Source organism: Dufourea novaeangliae, unplaced genomic scaffold (assembly GCF_001272555.1).
Source record: "Dufourea novaeangliae isolate 0120121106 unplaced genomic scaffold, ASM127255v1 scaffold221, whole genome shotgun sequence".
In the NCBI taxonomy this organism is placed as follows: domain Eukaryota; kingdom Metazoa; phylum Arthropoda; class Insecta; order Hymenoptera; family Halictidae; genus Dufourea; species Dufourea novaeangliae.
Window position 1 is genome coordinate 789,280 of NW_015374115.1, and position 15,783 is coordinate 805,062.

A 15,783-nucleotide genomic window follows, 5' to 3' on the forward strand; every position below is an offset into this window, starting at 1 on the left:
GGATCGATATGAGTAGGCCGCGAATATCTTTATAGAAATATCCGCTTTTAGAGATCACTTTTGTAAGAAACGGAGTCGGGAAAGTTTTATCTGGTATAAGTAAAGATTCGTTTAGCGATGAATAACAGAAAATAAGGTGTTTCCGTGATTACGTTCGGTTCGATTCGTATTCATTCAAAACGTAGACCAGGTTTAGGAAAACCCTGTATACATTTTCTAACAAAAAAAATTCTCTTTTCATACATTCCCCGCATTCATAATCGAAAAGCGAAGTGGTGTCGAACGGGTCGAATACGAGAGTAAGCATTAGACCGCCGTCCATTTACTTTTAGGGTACGCCTAGTTTTTAATTTCCATCAGAGCCTGCATCCATGTACGTGCGTTTATTTGCGATTTTGAAGCAGGAGACACATTCGTTCTTTTTTTTTTTAATATACATATATATATAGAGAGAGAAAAATATTGTTTATTATTATGTACTCGATGGATCCTCTTTGTACCGCTCGTGCACGATGAACGTATTCCTGGCATAGAGTGCCTTAATAGCGCAGCCCTGTAAGGGCACCGCGGCAAAGACCTACTATGTCGACGAAAGAGATATTGCCTTCTTAGACGGGTATTTTACGTAAGGAACGCGACACACCACCGCCACACGGTTGTCTTTTTATTTTTTAATGCTCTGACCCACGTATGCACGCAGAGGACACGCAGAGGTTTCTGTATGCGAGAGGTCGGTACATGTCTCGCGACACACGGATGAAAATAAAGTTTATCGAGCGTTCAAGACGAATTTCAATTAACCTATTTTCCCCGCTATGTGCCAAGCTGAACCTGAACATATTCCTCGAAGTTTCCTCTACAAAACACATTATTTTCCGAAAATGGTATTTTTCCTTTACATGTAGCCACAGACCGAGATATAGAATAGACCTACCATTAAATGTAATCTTCTGTCAGATGCTTCGGGAGCTGTAGAGCCCCTATACCATTTTACATACGCATTGTTTAATATACCTTTCGCTAACTCTATCCCATATTATCCATAAACAAGTAAATAATAATTGTTAAATTTAATTCAAATTGCATTAATAGTAAATTTAAAGTTAAAATGGGCGATTAATTTTAACTTGAAAAAGCGCGGGAAAAGTACAAATTTGCTAAAATTGTGGTGTCAGAAATTGGAACTAATTCTAGAACTCTTAAGTGACTCCATCTGGTGGCGACTTTGCGCTTTTTTAAAATTCAAATTTCGTGCCAAATTTAACTTTAATCTTATTTTTAACACGTATTTAACTGTATTTAGCCATTGTTATTTCTTTATTAATGAAAAATATGGGATAGAGGAAGTGATAGGCTTAGGAAACAACAAAGAACGAATAACAAGAAATGAAAATAATATTTAAATATATGCTTAAAGGGTAATTTACAATAAATGAATTGCTTTCGTTTATTTTCAATTTCATGTCCGAAACGCACCTTCATGGGTTATAAATCAGTGCATTTCAGTTGATTTCAGTGACAGTGGACAACAGTGGACAGTGTGAATTGTAAATAAATCTTAAATACAAAAGATAAATGTAGAGATTAATAAAGTAGTTAATAATTAAAAGGGTAGATAATAATTCAAATAGTACACAACAATGTCGGAATATGATAAAGTAAGAACAGGGAAATTAGTTTTGAAAGGTGAAAAAGTAAGGTACGGAGTTAACCTTGCACTATTTGATTCATTTATTTCTTCGTGTTATTAATCTTTTATTGTGTTTTTTTGTCTACGTTTTATAGATCAAAAAAACGTAAATCGAAAAAACAAGAAAAGGAACATGTTACTACCACAGACGATAAAGACACTATAGTTCATGGTATTTGATTATTTACAACATTACACAGTTTATTGTTTCGTCTTGTACATATTATTAAATGTGTTTTGTGTAATGTGTAGGTGGATGGTGGAAAGCCACACAAGTATCAGAAGTGACAGGAACAGTGGCCATTGAGTTTGGGAATAATACTTATATGAAAGCTTTAGATAATGGATTATTTACCTTGGGTGCTCCTCATAACAATGGTGAAGGACCTTCTCCAGAAGAAATCTTGACAGCATTTCCAATTGGTGAAACAAAAGTTGCATTAAAGTCGGGCTATGGAAAGTACTTGGGTGTTGATAAGAATGGTGTTGTTGTTGGAAGAAGTGATGCAGTGGGCATGATCGAACAATGGGAGCCAATTTTCCAAGTATTTCAATGAATGTTCAACTAACAAACATTGTGACAATATAAAATTAGATTCAAATCAATCTGTTTTCAGGATAACAAGCTTGCTATCTTAAACAGCAATAATTGTTTCATATCATTGACAGAGGAGGATGATATTGTTTGTCGAAATAAGACTGCTGGATCATCAGAATTTTGTACTATAAGGAGTATAATTCAAAAGACTCAAGATCCGAATAAAGATATTCCAAAAGAAGAGCAAGGTTCCCTACAAGATGTTGAAGTAAACTATGTGTAAGTTTAGACAGATAAATTGTAATTGCTAATAATCACTTCTACTGTATTGACAAATCTTTTAGGAGGAAGTTCCAGAAGTTTCAGGATAAGAAATTGAAGATATGCAAAGCGGATCATACAGAATTAGAAAAAGCAAAGCGTGACGGAACTTTGCATGAAACTCTATTGGATAGAAGAAGTAAAATGAAAGCAGATCGATATTGTAAATAATTTTATACCATAAGTGTGTTATGTATTTTAAGGTATACTTGTACATTTTAATTAATGGATCTGTACGAAATGACTAATTTTGAAAATGTGTACACTAATTGTCGAATTCTACATGTTTGATAATTAATTCCCCTTTTTGATTGGAAACAATCCACTGTCTCATAACTTCCAAATGACCGGACTCAGATCGAGCTAGATAGTTTGAATAGCTCGGAAATGTTCGAACACTTCGTGGGAGTTATAATTATTGTGAGCCTTTGAGGTTTGGTGATTGTCTATTGACGTTTTTATAGTATTTGCCATGTTACTTATGTTTTAGCAATTCAACGGATCGGAAGTTGCGGAAAAGCGATATTCAAATGGTCAAATATTTCAAAAATTAATTTCCTGGGGGTATAATGCGAATGTTTTTAGAAATAATATACAGAAATACAAAATTCGATTTGGTTAAATATATTTTAGATAGAAAGTAATGCAAATATGAAACTTGTTCTATTAAAAATCGAAATTACAAATAGCAAATATCTTACAAATATAGAATTAAAATATTATACAGCGTGAATCATACAAATTCGTAAAAATATATATTTTTGTGTATTAACTATAGTCATAAATCCTACAACATGAAATGAATGAGATTACAAATGGACTCCTCATGAAAACCATGATCTACACGGTACAAATTACATATAAAATTAAAGATGTTCCGTTTTATTCAGTAATGAGTACTGAATTTGTACTAACGAACTGTGGCACATTTTGAGATGTATTAATAGTACATATATGATTCTATCTTCAGAATTACTATGAGAATAAATGACATAAATGCAAATGGCTATGAATAGTTAATTGAATAACACGATATTTAGCGACAGTACTGAATTATATTGAATAATTGATCTTGCCAAAGTTTTAAAAACCTCTTTGAATATAAATCTTATAAAAATGATGCGATATTATTTTTAAATAAAATGAAGTTACTAAAAGTGTTTTGTTGGATTTATATAAAAATGAATTCAATTTGTAGAAAAATTTTTTAAAATTATATATCACTCGTATGTATAAATGTTTACGCAACAGTTCACACATGTAGATATTTTATGCACCAGCTAATTTTTATAAATTTTGATGATTTAAGAAATTGTTAATATACTTCTTTTTGTGCATTTTGACACTGTTATTAATAATAGTAAGGTGACATTTATTAAAACTTTTCTTATTTATATCAACGTCCCTTCACTTTAGTAAGAATATAGAGAAAAATTTTATAAACTACACTTTAGCACAATTATATTGAAAAGTAAAAGTACTTGTAATATTGGATTTTTATCATATTTGTTATTCATATTGATTGACGGATCCTTTTTAATTACGGAAAGCACTTTTTTTACATTAAGTATTGATGCAGTCAACAAATACCAAATGTGAACAGTCCTTATTTTTCTGGACACTACTATAATTCTGTAAAAATCAATTGTTCGTACGTCTAGGAATTGGATATCGAAGTACTAAAACGCTGTCCGCTGATATAATTGGTAATACATTGTCGCAATGATGATTAACTAAATGACTTACACTATCAAAGACACGATCTTTTGTGCGGACCTGAAATTAAAATCAATTATATTACAGTTTTCCATTTATTGAGTAAACTATTTTACATCATCAACATATCGATTCATTGAGTATACGTACCACACCTTCTGGATCAATTAACAGTAAATGTTTTGGTGTACCATTATTCATACCAGTAAGAACATACTGACCGGGCGAACCTTGAGATTCTCGAACCAGAAAATCACCATCCTATTAAAATAATAGGACACGTTATAGTACTTAAACTATTCCACATAAGCATTTACATTTTTAAATATTATTTTTCATCTTTCTTACTCTTGTAAGCATGGATTCTGCTTCAGCACGACTAACACTACCATGGAACCATATTTCTTGTTTTAATTGTTGCTTTTGAGAATGTGGACTCAATCTATTCATATCCGAGATTGCAGAACTGAATGGTTCTGGAAGTTATATATTCTGATGTACAAAGTTCAAATTTTTTATTACATTTATTTAATAAAAGAAATAATATTAATGACTAAATATTGCTTACGCATATCAAATACATCAAAAAGTGATGTTTGATCACGATGACTTTCTCTGCTTGCTGCTATTACACTGTCGTTTACATAATTGTGTTCAGGGGGTATATTAAAATTCGAAGTGGTTGTCCCATCAGAATTTAAGTCAATTAAATTACCGGTTTCTGCAAAATCAATAAACTTTGTTCTTATAGAATGAAATCACAATCACAACTGTATAATAAAAATGTTCTGCTAAAATCACACACAATATAAATAAATCTTACCTGCCCATTGTTGATGATGTCTGTCAGAATTAGAAGAGAATGAGTCATGCAAAATAGAATTCTGTGCATTGCTTCGCGATATGTTATTATGCCCAGAATGATGATGCTTTAGATTGGGTAATGTTGATGCTGCAGTTGGCAAAGGTGGTACTGGTGGAGGACCAATGTCTGGTGGCACTTTGCCTGGAAGATCATTGTAATAATCTCTATCCGCTTCTCGCATGCCATTTAACATAGGACTATAAAAAAGGGGAAGTATTAGATGCAGCATGAAATTTATAAGTTCAAACTTAAGACTATAAAATATGAATATTATAATTACTGTAATGAGGCTGGTTTTGTAAGAAATTCTTTAAATCGTAATTCAAAAGATTGTCCAATAGTGGATATAACATCTTGTGCCAGTCCACCTCCGCATTCTAATACATAACAAGCACGCCATTCTTGCATGTTTTTCGCAACATATGCAACAAAGTCTAGTATTTCCTATTAAAATAATATAGCTATTTTATATTTTAAAAGTATATTGAATACAAATGGAGAACAATAAGGAAAGTAGAATAGCATAAAATATATTTTACCGTATCTCCACCTGAGGCAAAAGATATTCGTGGCATTTCATGTTTGGCAATAATGTGTCCAGTTTCTATATTAGTCAAGGCTAAACTGCAACTGCTAATAGTCAAATTTATAGTAGCACCTGTATGTTCCATGCGTGGCTTGTCTGCTATTGCTCTTAACACTCTTCTATCCACCTATGTAATGCATGTAAATATATATTATATACTTAAAACATAAAGGATTATAAGTTCAATACGTATTTAAAGAGAAAGCAACAACTTTATATTTTAAATAAGTACCCTTCGTTTCTTATCTGCAGACTTCAATCCGGCTGCTTCGCAAACTCTGTTTATACATTCTCTGGAAACACAAAATCTTACATAAATACAAACATATTAGATATGTAGAACAAAAATGTATAAGTACTTACTTGGCAATACATGATCTTGTTTCAAAGTCTAAACTTTTCATGGATGTGAATACTTCTAAACATCCTATGTACTATAATCCATTAAAGAAATACACGAAATATTAATCCCTTATTTTATTAGGTATTTAATTCTGAATTGCTTGAAATATTCAATTTCAGTGGAAAAAATATCAAAGAAAAACTTACCTTCACTGTATAAGTAATTCCTTCTTTACTGACTAAATGATCAGGGTGTAACCAACCTCTGGCTGGTTTGCTTATAAAACTACTACCTCCAGTTGCCATTTTTAAATTCTATGCACATACATGTAACTGTAACAAAGTATTAAATAATAATTTAATCCATTTCCTTTTGCAACAAAAGTTAGGATCATTACATTACATACTTTATGTGTACACTGTATTTCGAACACAAACTATACATATACCTAAGAACAAAACAGTTAAATACTTTTTACATTTTATTATTAAATAAAATTAGAATTTGTTAATTGCACCGATTCTGTCACAATTCATAGATGTGTTTAAGAATTGTTAATAGCTGTCATTCATTACATAATGTCAATGATGTCGTTTAATTTTGAAAATGAACTAGAACACACTTGTGACAATAGCAAAGGCACGTTAAAGAGTGAAACACTATTTAATTATCAGAAAGAAATATTTTATTACTGGACGTACGATTTACCAGGAAATGAGATCATACCTTGCAGACGATTACTAGGATCATATGATTACAATAGGTTTATACTCGTTCGCCTTGTTCGTCATTTCGCAAGAATTCTTTACTCAGTTCATACAAGAAAGTGACACTACGCCGAATGCGTAGTTGACTGCATTTTCTGACATACCACAAACATTAGGCACATTTACTGTCTTATGGAATTCCATAGATACCAAACATGAACTATCGATAATTTAATTGTGTTCCCTTTTTGATCGACTTTACAACACATGGAACGGAGTCGTCATAAAAGGAGTGATTTAATATTCCGTCAGTCAGCATAGGTATAACCAGGTATAACTATATAGTTGTATGTATAGTGTTGTTGATCGTGTCTTCTTCATTGCATTCTATATTAATATATAATGAAAAACATTATGAACTTGAAACTTACAATAGATGACGATCACAATGTTGATTGTCTGTCCTATTCTAAATAAAATTCTGACAACATGATAACACGAAGGCCTAGAGAGATATGAATTGGGCTTTATAGAATCCAATAGAATCTAAAGTCATCAAACCCAATTTTATAGTTTCCTTATCAAAATTGAGTACCTAATGAAGGGTGAAAGACCAAATATACATATAAAGTAATATGTATACTATTAACCATGCAGCTTATATAGGAAAACGCCACTGTGTATGTGTCGTATGGTACGTACACATGAGTTCTGGAGCCCGTGCAGGCGCGTGCTTGTTTTACAAGAAAATAATAATAAGCAGTAATTGTAAAGCACACCGATAAAAACATGTTGTTGCGATTATCTATAAACGCTGGGCGAAGGTTACTGCTAAATGCAAGTATAACTTCTCAGGTAATTTAAAGTTTCATGCCATGCAGAGGTTACGTACTGTATTACGTATCCCTACAAATAAAATTGACCATAAAATGTACTTCTGTTTAGAAAACAACAAAATACGAGTTCGGTCATATCGCTTACAATATAACAAACACTTTGTCGAAAAACAATTGTATATTCAATGTGCAGAGACACTCAGAATTTGTTAAGATTATCTGTGCAAGGCATCAAAGTACCATTGATAGAAAATCAATGGAAACTGTAGTAAATGCATCAGAAGGTATAATGGATGTACAAAACGCAGCAAACATGTAAAATAATTAGAGCATTGTGTTGTTTTATCTTAAAAAAGTTACATAAAGTAATATGTGCCATTCATCACTTCAGGGTCTAATTTTATGAGTTATTATATTCGCTTACAACATTAATGGAAATATATTTTTCTAGGGTCAGCTGCACAAGAGATTCAGAAAGCAGTAGAAAGCACAACCGATACAGTTATAGAGAAAGTTTCAATAAGTGAATTACCAGGTTAATAGATTTCCTGCTTACATGGACAAATATATTGCAGTTATGGTAGATACTAAAGAAAGTGGCTGCTGTAAAACTAAATGTCCATGATATGTGCAATCAGGAAATGTCCTTGAACAGCCAAGTTCTTTGATATATAATTTAGTTAATGAACTGTCATATCTAAAAAGATATGGGTAATTTCGATAATCTTTTCCATAGATGTACCGGCAATACCAGAAGTAGTAGAAACTGTTCTCAAGGTGCATCCAAATGGTGAACTTACTTTACAGAGTATTGGATTAGGTGGATATAGTCCCGTTGGATTAGTTCAGTCAGCTTTAGAATGGGTTCACATTTCCTGTGACTTACCATGGTGGCAAACTATTGTGGTCAGTACCCTCTGTATCAGATTGCTATTATTTCCATTAGTGATTTTAGGCCAAAGACATCTTGCGAACACACAGAAGTATCTACCAGAAGTACAAAAGATACAGTCGAAAATGACAACAGCGAGGCAATTGGGAGATCAGTACGAAGGTATAAAATAAATGTATTAATCTATTAGTAGACATAATAAATTGTACTTTTATTTTCAGCTGCTATGTATGGTCAAGAGTTATATAAATTTATGAAAGAAAAAAACGTTAATCCTTTAAAATCTGTGTTTATAACTCTTCTACAGGTATGTATATTATTATGTGGAATTATTTTGTGTTTTTAAAAATAATTGTTTAATATATTTTTATCTTTATTAGGCTCCAGTATTTATTTCATGCTTCCTAGGTCTGAGAGGAATGACTAATATTCCAGTTGAGAGTTTAAGAACTGGTGGAATATTATGGTTTACAGACTTAGCTATTCCTGATCCGTATTATTTACTACCTATATTTACTTCTGCAACAATGTTTCTAACGATTGAATTTAGCATTCTATCGGCCAATACTATGGCTAATCAAACAATGACAATGTATCTGTTTCGAGCTGTGCCACTTGTCATATTACCCTTTTTCTTCAATTTCCCATCAGTAAGTAATTCGATTTTGCGAATCTTTTTATTAATATTAATGTATTAACTTTTCAATCTAATTGTGTATGGTTTTAGGCTATTTTATTGTATTGGCTATCAACAAATACGTTTACCTTGGCTCAAGTTGGAATACTAAAAATAGAAATCATAAGAAAACTGTGTAAAATTCCACTTGTTGTAGTACATAAACAGAAAACAAGTTCCAAACGAAAAAAAGGCTTTGTAGAAGGATTCAAAAATTGTAATTTCATATAACAATCATACATTTAATATAGTGTTTTATATGTACTAAATTCCGAATCTTTCAGCTTGGACAAATATGAAAATATCTCAAAAATTGGCAAATCAAGCACAAGCAGATGCAATACAATTTAATGAAGCAGCAAAAGGTCCTATAAGGAAGACGTTCAAATACGATCCAACTAAAAAACCTCCAACAGCTGCACAAATTTTATCAAAGAAAAGATAATATCAAATGTGTAATTGTTTATGAATAAAATAGTGTTACTTAACTTTCTATATACGATTCATCATAACCATTTACTACTCTGATAACTAATTCTACCCACAAAATTAATTGAAAACACATTTTAAACATTCCAAATAAAACGTCTTGTATATTCTGGATAATATCACAAAACTATAGATTTTATAATTGTACTGTTAACATTTAATTCCAACACACTGATTAATTACTTCAAGTAAATGGTTGTTTTCAAGAGCTGCTGCTACTCTTTCTTTATCAGCCAGTTGCTTGTTCACTGCTGCTTCTGACATATGAGTACCTGGTGTAATTTCAACATTAACTTTAAACCTTGAAGGCAAAGCTCTTAGAAGTTGAACCCTAATTGATAAACCAATTAATGTTGCCATACTACAGTGTGGTATGGTCGGAGTAAATTTTACATGAATTTTGTTTGCTTCATTGTCAATCTATAATAAAACATTTTTGTAAATTATAAGAAATCTGTATTATTACTGTATTATGATTACCTCAATAAGATTCTGCTCCACAACGTTCAATTCTTCTAATGTTAAGGGATGTTCAGGGTCATTGATGTTTCTAATAAGATCTAAAAATTGAAACGCATAAATCAAATATTATCGAAAAATATAGATTATGACTTTTTAAATTGAAGTATCTAAAAAGTTTTATCAATGCACACCAAAAATTTCGCGCGTATCGAACTCGTCTGCTACATCTTCATCTTCGTCGTGAGCAGTAACTTGTCTGTCATCTATTTTTCTGTACAACTTAGGGTTAATGTTTTCTAATGTGTCGGCCATTTTTTTATCAGAATGACATTATTATACGAAATTAAAATGGTCAGATTTATCACTGTTTACGTCTGTCAAATCTTTCTATAAAAAAACAACCTATCTTTACATCAATTTACATCGCTATAGGTTCTTTTTGCAGAGCCACAAACGGGATCAGACTATCAGACGAGATGACGAGATACCGGATCGAGCACTCATCTGACATTCGATTCGTACGCCAATGATCGGAACCTCGTTTGGATAAAATACATTCAGCCCAGAAGTTTTAGTCAGTCTGCGCTCAGTTGCTACAGTTGCACGAGCAAGGACCAACCAAACTCGAGAGTTACACGAACAACAGTAATAAAGACCATGTTTCAAGCGCATGTTGACTCAATCATTTCACTACCGTCCACTCTCCCGTCACCTACAGGTAACAATAACAGATTGAATGTGGCCAAGGAATACTGCAATTTATTACGCACATTTATCGTATGCAGCCGAAACTTTGAAGATAGTACGGAACATCTACCAGCTTCAGAAGTAGAACTTGCTGCGACAGATAAATTACACTAAGTCGGAATAATATTTAAGCCGTGTTTTACTGAGTTTATGCATATATTATAATAAATATATTGTAAAATCGAGTACATAAGTAGTATTTAAGATACCTTAACCTTAAACTGAAGCATCGGATATTTTTATTCCCATCAAATCATATAGATACACGCAATATGAATGGAATATATAACACTTCATTTGTGCTGATAATACTCAGAATTCATGCTTTATCGGTAACGTCGGATATTGACATTAAAATGGTAAGGGGGCTTCTCCGCTTCTGACGCCCTCGAAGCATGGGACAGAAAATTACATTACATGTTAGGTCTATGCATATATCTCGTCTGTGGTAAGATGGTGCTTAAAAGTTCGTAGGATAAAACAGAATAAAATGGATGGCGGCATGGAAAGTTAAATTGACGATGCTGTGTGTGTGGTTCGTCGGTTTACAGTTTTGTATAAAGATTTAATGTATGTGATAAACAGTATTTTTCAGTAATTAGTGTAAACTGTATAGTATTCAAAGTGCAAGTGTGAAAATTCAGTACATCACGCGACTGCATGGTTTTTACACAGTATATATATACACATACAAACACATAGGTTAAGGTAAAGAGACTCTAGCCGCTTGGCGGGAGATGAATTTTAATCGTAATTTTTCTATTTTTCTCGTGTAAAAAATGGAATTCGACTTATTATTCAATTTTATGCCAATATTTTCTACCATTTTGTTTGTAATCGTCACTATTATTACGGTCTTCCAAAAATTAAAGTAAGTGTATTACTATATTCTAGTATTTTTCGTTTTATAATTCCATTTCTAACACGATTTCGTTTATTTCTTAGACTGAGATGGCCTGTAAAAGTGAACTGCTGGTTTTGTAATGATAACAGTAAGATTTGCCGGCAGCAGCTTAACTGGTGGTTGTGTCCACATTGTGAACAATACAATGGTTTTTCCAAGGTAAAGAAATATGTTCAATTAAAATTTAATAGAGCATACCTATAATTCAAAGTATATACATTCATGGCAAATAGTAACAGTTATATTTATAATGCAAAAATATTTCTAAAAATCTTAATTCTGTTACTGGATTATTATACCTAATGTATTTTAATTGTTTTACCAGGTCAAATTAACTGGTTCATTAGATACATTTAAAATTATGGGAATATGTATTAACATAAGATTGAAACAAATTACCTATTCAATGTTTGTTAAAATTCCATATATATTCTGGAAAATCATTTCTATTTTTCTTTCATGTCAAATTCTAGAATGGTGATTATGCATATAGTATACCAGAACAATATAAGATTTCTTCAAACAATAGCAAAAGGTATTGCTCAGTTGGTCAGGATGTAGAAGTCGAGAAACTATCAACTAGTAGCCTTTGTAATCACTGTATAACGAATGAAACCTTAAAAATATCAAGACTGTCTAACTATATACCTATAAATGACAAGAATTATGAGCAGGAGGTAAAACAATTTAAAGAGAGTTTAGAACAGGAGTATCCATTGTGCGTGAATTGTAAAAATACAGTGTATAATGTATTATACAAACAAGCATTATGGCTTGCAAAATACAAAATGTTGTTATTTAAGCAAAAACCATTTTGTTTAATTGCTAACGTGAGTATACATAATGCAATATGTGGTTAGAAATTATTGAAATATTTTACCATTAGTTTTTTTTTTACCTTTCCTAGAACACTAAATATTCTGAATCAATATTTAGAATAATTTCAACAATTTTGGACTCTATAGTAGCATACAACATGGATTCTGTACTCTTGCCAATTGGAGGATTGTTCTTTCAATTCTGTGCATGCTGTGTAGCATCTGCTAGAAGAAGAAGTTCTGATATATTGCTTATGTTTTTATGGATCTGTATTATTATACTCTTACCTTTTAAAGACTCAAAGATAATGAAAACAGATTTACAAAATAAATGGTTCTCTTTTGAATACATAACTCAGTATCATATGGTAAGATGATAAGTTGAATAAATTCATTATATTAATAGTAAAATTTTGGTTAGTAGACATTAAATTTATTTAATTATATTTTTTTAGATTATGTTGTTTACATCAATTATAGGCTTCATTAATATTAAGCCAGGAACTTACAAAAGTACTATAAATAAAAACATGACATTAAAAAAAATGGAATCTTTTTCCAAAAACACAATGCTATCTGATTCATGTATAACTACTTCCAATAATAAGCATAATTTTGATACTAAAATTATAAATGATGTAGGTGAAACAGTAACTAATGTATTCACACCAAATCTAACAAATGAGTGTATGCCCTTTTGCACGGATAGATCAAGTTCTAAACCTACACTATTTCAAAATTCATTGTAAGTAATCTAATTCGATTTTATATATATATTTTTATACACAATCAGCACAAAAGATTATTATTTCAATAAGCTTTTTTTTAAATATTGCAGCACCAATCAAGAATCACAATTGTCAACGACACCTATTATTGACAACAGCATATTATACAATTCTCCATCAATTCATAATAACAGTATGGTTGAGAACTATTCTTTGAATGACAGTTTGAGCACCTTAAGCACCTTAAGCACATTATCTTTGAGTGAAGATAAACCAAAGTACACAAATAAAACACCCAACATTTTTAAAAAAAAGGTGTACAGTACAAGAGGTTCTGAGCTTTTTAAAAAATTAAATGGCGTGTCCAGTAAAAAGAATATTTTGGCTCCACCTAAATTGAAATCAGTTACACAAGCATCATGGGTAGCTGGTGGATACTGGCAAGATGGCATTGTTCCACCAACATTATCCAGATCGTCTAGTCAAAGCTCTGGCTTTGGTTCTGTTGGTTCTAACTTTGCTCCATCCAGAGAACCATCTATACATGAATTCGATCAGTGTTCAATCATGTCGGATACTACTCAGTCCTGTCATGTTCAAAGACAAAATAACATTAGTCCTATTGGAACGTTCTATCAACAAAGCCTACAGTTCCCATTGTCAGAATTTAAAAGTTCAGTTAATAATCAAACATTAAAATTCACATTGCCGAATCTGTATACTCCCCAGAAATTATTAGTATCTCAGACTGGTCAGAAGAATGGTTCACTTTTTATGGATCAGTATTTACAAGCAAAGAATACGAATGTAAGTGATATAAAAAATTCCTCTAAAATGCAAATGTTTCCTAGTCATACCACTATTGTAACGAGTCCTGTTTGGTTATCAGCACTTTTATGCGGTTCTCTTATTTTAAACATAATAGTTCTATGTACTACGTTGTTACGTTAAATAGAAGATAAATTATAATCTTTTCTGCCATGTTTCCTTAGTTTACATTTACTATTTATATGTATTTTAGTTATACATTGATTGATTGCTATTTTGTCATATAGTAATCAACCAATGGAATTGATCTTTCAACCTGACAATGAACAAGTGTTGACACTGCCAGTATACAATTTTCTATTATTATCATAGATTTTTGTTAATATGATAAGGTATCATAAGTAATTGTTAGGTTTGTTTCTTATCTATTGTTTTATTTAATCGAATTTAGACAATAATCTGAAAATTGAGTTGGAGGAATAATAATGGAAAGTAAAATACTGGTATGATAATGTAAATCACCAAAGGTGAGGTAAAGGAAAAGTTCTTCACATGTGTTCATTAGTGAGATACATACATAAACTAACAAATTAAAAAATTAAGAACTAGTGAAACAATCTGAAATTATTTTCACTTTATAACAATGATCCTTATTTTTTCCATTTAACTTTATGACTGCTCGTGAGCGTGCAAGAAAATGTGCAACATTTTGATTCTTATGACTCATTACAATATATTAGCGTACTGATTGTAAACCTTGTTAAAACGATACTGTTATTATGACTAGCGTTATTTTCTTTATGTGAATTTTGGTACTTGCAGTCTTGTATTACACTCGTTTAAAAATAGACCAATAAGTTTTACAAGAAATCTAAATATGGTTTCAATATACACTAAATTTTCATTATAATGGTTTTTAATCATATCCATTGAATTATTTCCTCAATTTTCTTAAGTTAAAAAGAATATAAGAAATTTACGAAGATCTTATTTACACTTTACATTAAGTCTTTGTAAATTTGAAACATTATTGAATGATTTTATAGGTAAAAAAACCGCAGGCGGTAAAAGTACAAGTTAGCAATACCATAAAAGGAAAAGGAAGATTACAATGTACATTTTAATAATATTGTTACCATACCTTTAAATTGTTTTGTAGTTACTTTAAAATTGTATTGAAATTGAGCTTAATTTCTTTCTAGTTGAACTTCGTTAATATCAATTAATACTTATATATGTGTGCTTCCATGTATCAATTATTTTCTTCTTAAGTAAACACCAATAAGACTGTACTGATAATTTAAATACGACTTTTAGTGAATTGAAGATAAGTGATAAGTAGTTAATTTTTATGGTATTACATTATAATCAACAATTTTATACATGTATAAATCATGAATCTAAGGTGTTCTGCGCATTTGTAAAAATATATGACATGTTTATTATACTACACAATGCGTTAAAATAATTTAATACAATATACATTATCATATTTTTGCCCTAAATATCACATTTTGTTATAATTTTTAATGAGTTAATTTACACACCGAGCGTTTTCACGTTTTTTCTTTTGAATTTTTCCTGAAATTATTTATTTTAAATGGAAGTAAACAGTGTTCAGTGGTTAATGCTCCAGATTTAAGAAGGGTAAGATCTGGAACATTGAAATCCACTATTCGTCTGTTAAATCTTGAAGA

At 31.1% G+C, this 15,783-nt stretch overlaps 5 protein-coding genes across 6 annotated transcripts; 3 read left to right on the plus strand and 2 right to left on the minus strand.

Annotated features, from left to right (window-relative positions):
• Nucleotides 1-1,486: 1,486 nt before the first annotated feature.
• LOC107191100 (protein FRG1 homolog) lies at nucleotides 1,487-2,806 on the plus strand. Its single transcript, XM_015580054.1, has 5 exons — nucleotides 1,487-1,699; nucleotides 1,786-1,862; nucleotides 1,943-2,235; nucleotides 2,308-2,507; nucleotides 2,573-2,806. The coding sequence occupies exons 1-5, from the start codon at nucleotides 1,641-1,643 to the stop codon at nucleotides 2,718-2,720; spliced, it is 777 nt and encodes a 258-aa protein (XP_015435540.1). The 5' UTR covers nucleotides 1,487-1,640; the 3' UTR covers nucleotides 2,721-2,806.
• A 1,384-nt stretch (nucleotides 2,807-4,190) lies between these two features.
• LOC107191088 (SHC-transforming protein 1) lies at nucleotides 4,191-6,369 on the minus strand. Its single transcript, XM_015580041.1, has 10 exons — nucleotides 6,266-6,369; nucleotides 6,080-6,150; nucleotides 5,949-6,009; nucleotides 5,670-5,843; nucleotides 5,411-5,574; nucleotides 5,089-5,327; nucleotides 4,834-4,986; nucleotides 4,614-4,741; nucleotides 4,416-4,526; nucleotides 4,191-4,325 (listed from the first exon to the last, which is right to left on the minus strand). The coding sequence occupies exons 1-10, from the start codon at nucleotides 6,362-6,364 to the stop codon at nucleotides 4,191-4,193; spliced, it is 1,335 nt and encodes a 444-aa protein (XP_015435527.1). The 5' UTR covers nucleotides 6,365-6,369.
• A 1,164-nt stretch (nucleotides 6,370-7,533) lies between these two features.
• On the plus strand, nucleotides 7,534-9,615 carry LOC107191090 (mitochondrial inner membrane protein OXA1L). Its single transcript, XM_015580043.1, has 8 exons — nucleotides 7,534-7,621; nucleotides 7,712-7,886; nucleotides 8,054-8,137; nucleotides 8,339-8,656; nucleotides 8,716-8,801; nucleotides 8,875-9,144; nucleotides 9,222-9,387; nucleotides 9,455-9,615. The coding sequence occupies exons 1-8, from the start codon at nucleotides 7,556-7,558 to the stop codon at nucleotides 9,613-9,615; spliced, it is 1,326 nt and encodes a 441-aa protein (XP_015435529.1). The 5' UTR covers nucleotides 7,534-7,555.
• Nucleotides 9,616-9,777: 162 nt separating this feature from the next.
• Nucleotides 9,778-10,965, minus strand: LOC107191094 (MIP18 family protein CG7949). Of its 2 annotated transcripts, XM_015580048.1 has the most exons (4): nucleotides 10,892-10,965; nucleotides 10,313-10,508; nucleotides 10,140-10,219; nucleotides 9,778-10,079 (listed from the first exon to the last, which is right to left on the minus strand). In XM_015580048.1, exons 2-4 carry the CDS (start codon nucleotides 10,431-10,433, stop codon nucleotides 9,810-9,812), a joined length of 471 nt encoding a protein of 156 aa, XP_015435534.1. In that variant the 5' UTR covers nucleotides 10,434-10,508; nucleotides 10,892-10,965; the 3' UTR covers nucleotides 9,778-9,809. The 2 variants fall into 2 exon arrangements, with proteins under 2 accessions (XP_015435534.1, XP_015435532.1); XM_015580046.1 differs by lacking the exon at nucleotides 10,892-10,965 and having other exon boundaries at nucleotides 10,313-10,634.
• Nucleotides 10,966-11,647: 682 nt separating this feature from the next.
• LOC107191099 lies at nucleotides 11,648-14,269 on the plus strand. The gene is made up of 6 exons (XM_015580053.1): nucleotides 11,648-11,739; nucleotides 11,814-11,931; nucleotides 12,246-12,602; nucleotides 12,680-12,958; nucleotides 13,046-13,335; nucleotides 13,429-14,269. The coding sequence occupies exons 1-6, from the start codon at nucleotides 11,648-11,650 to the stop codon at nucleotides 14,267-14,269; spliced, it is 1,977 nt and encodes a 658-aa protein (XP_015435539.1).
• Nucleotides 14,270-15,783: the final 1,514 nt, after the last annotated feature.

What these genes read in the sequence shown, in the direction of transcription:
- LOC107191094 (XM_015580048.1), bottom strand. Translation starts at nt 10,433, where the DNA reads ATGGCCGACACATTAGAAAACATTAACCCTAAGTTGTACAGAAAAATA. An exon ending in CGATACGCGCGAAATTTTTG is followed by an intron (nt 10,220 to 10,312) that starts GTGTGCATTGAT and finishes TTCAATTTTTAG; the next exon opens with ATCTTATTAGAAACATCAAT. An exon ending in TGGAGCAGAATCTTATTGAG is followed by an intron (nt 10,080 to 10,139) that starts GTAATCATAATA and finishes GTTTTATTATAG; the next exon opens with ATTGACAATGAAGCAAACAA.
- LOC107191100 (XM_015580054.1), top strand. Translation starts at nt 1,641, where the DNA reads ATGTCGGAATATGATAAAGTAAGAACAGGGAAATTAGTTTTGAAAGGT. An exon ending in AATGGGAGCCAATTTTCCAA is followed by an intron (nt 2,236 to 2,307) that starts GTATTTCAATGA and finishes ATCTGTTTTCAG; the next exon opens with GATAACAAGCTTGCTATCTT. An exon ending in GATGTTGAAGTAAACTATGT is followed by an intron (nt 2,508 to 2,572) that starts GTAAGTTTAGAC and finishes CAAATCTTTTAG; the next exon opens with GAGGAAGTTCCAGAAGTTTC.
- LOC107191099 (XM_015580053.1), top strand. Translation starts at nt 11,648, where the DNA reads ATGGAATTCGACTTATTATTCAATTTTATGCCAATATTTTCTACCATT. An exon ending in CATTTTGTTTAATTGCTAAC is followed by an intron (nt 12,603 to 12,679) that starts GTGAGTATACAT and finishes TACCTTTCCTAG; the next exon opens with AACACTAAATATTCTGAATC. An exon ending in ACACTATTTCAAAATTCATT is followed by an intron (nt 13,336 to 13,428) that starts GTAAGTAATCTA and finishes TAAATATTGCAG; the next exon opens with CACCAATCAAGAATCACAAT.
- LOC107191090 (XM_015580043.1), top strand. Translation starts at nt 7,556, where the DNA reads ATGTTGTTGCGATTATCTATAAACGCTGGGCGAAGGTTACTGCTAAAT. An exon ending in ATGCAAGTATAACTTCTCAG is followed by an intron (nt 7,622 to 7,711) that starts GTAATTTAAAGT and finishes ACTTCTGTTTAG; the next exon opens with AAAACAACAAAATACGAGTT. An exon ending in TGTAGAAGGATTCAAAAATT is followed by an intron (nt 9,388 to 9,454) that starts GTAATTTCATAT and finishes CGAATCTTTCAG; the next exon opens with CTTGGACAAATATGAAAATA.
- LOC107191088 (XM_015580041.1), bottom strand. Translation starts at nt 6,364, where the DNA reads ATGGCAACTGGAGGTAGTAGTTTTATAAGCAAACCAGCCAGAGGTTGG. An exon ending in TTGCCTCAGGTGGAGATACG is followed by an intron (nt 5,575 to 5,669) that starts GTAAAATATATT and finishes TTATTTTAATAG; the next exon opens with GAAATACTAGACTTTGTTGC. An exon ending in ACAAAACCAGCCTCATTACA is followed by an intron (nt 5,328 to 5,410) that starts GTAATTATAATA and finishes CCTTTTTTATAG; the next exon opens with TCCTATGTTAAATGGCATGC.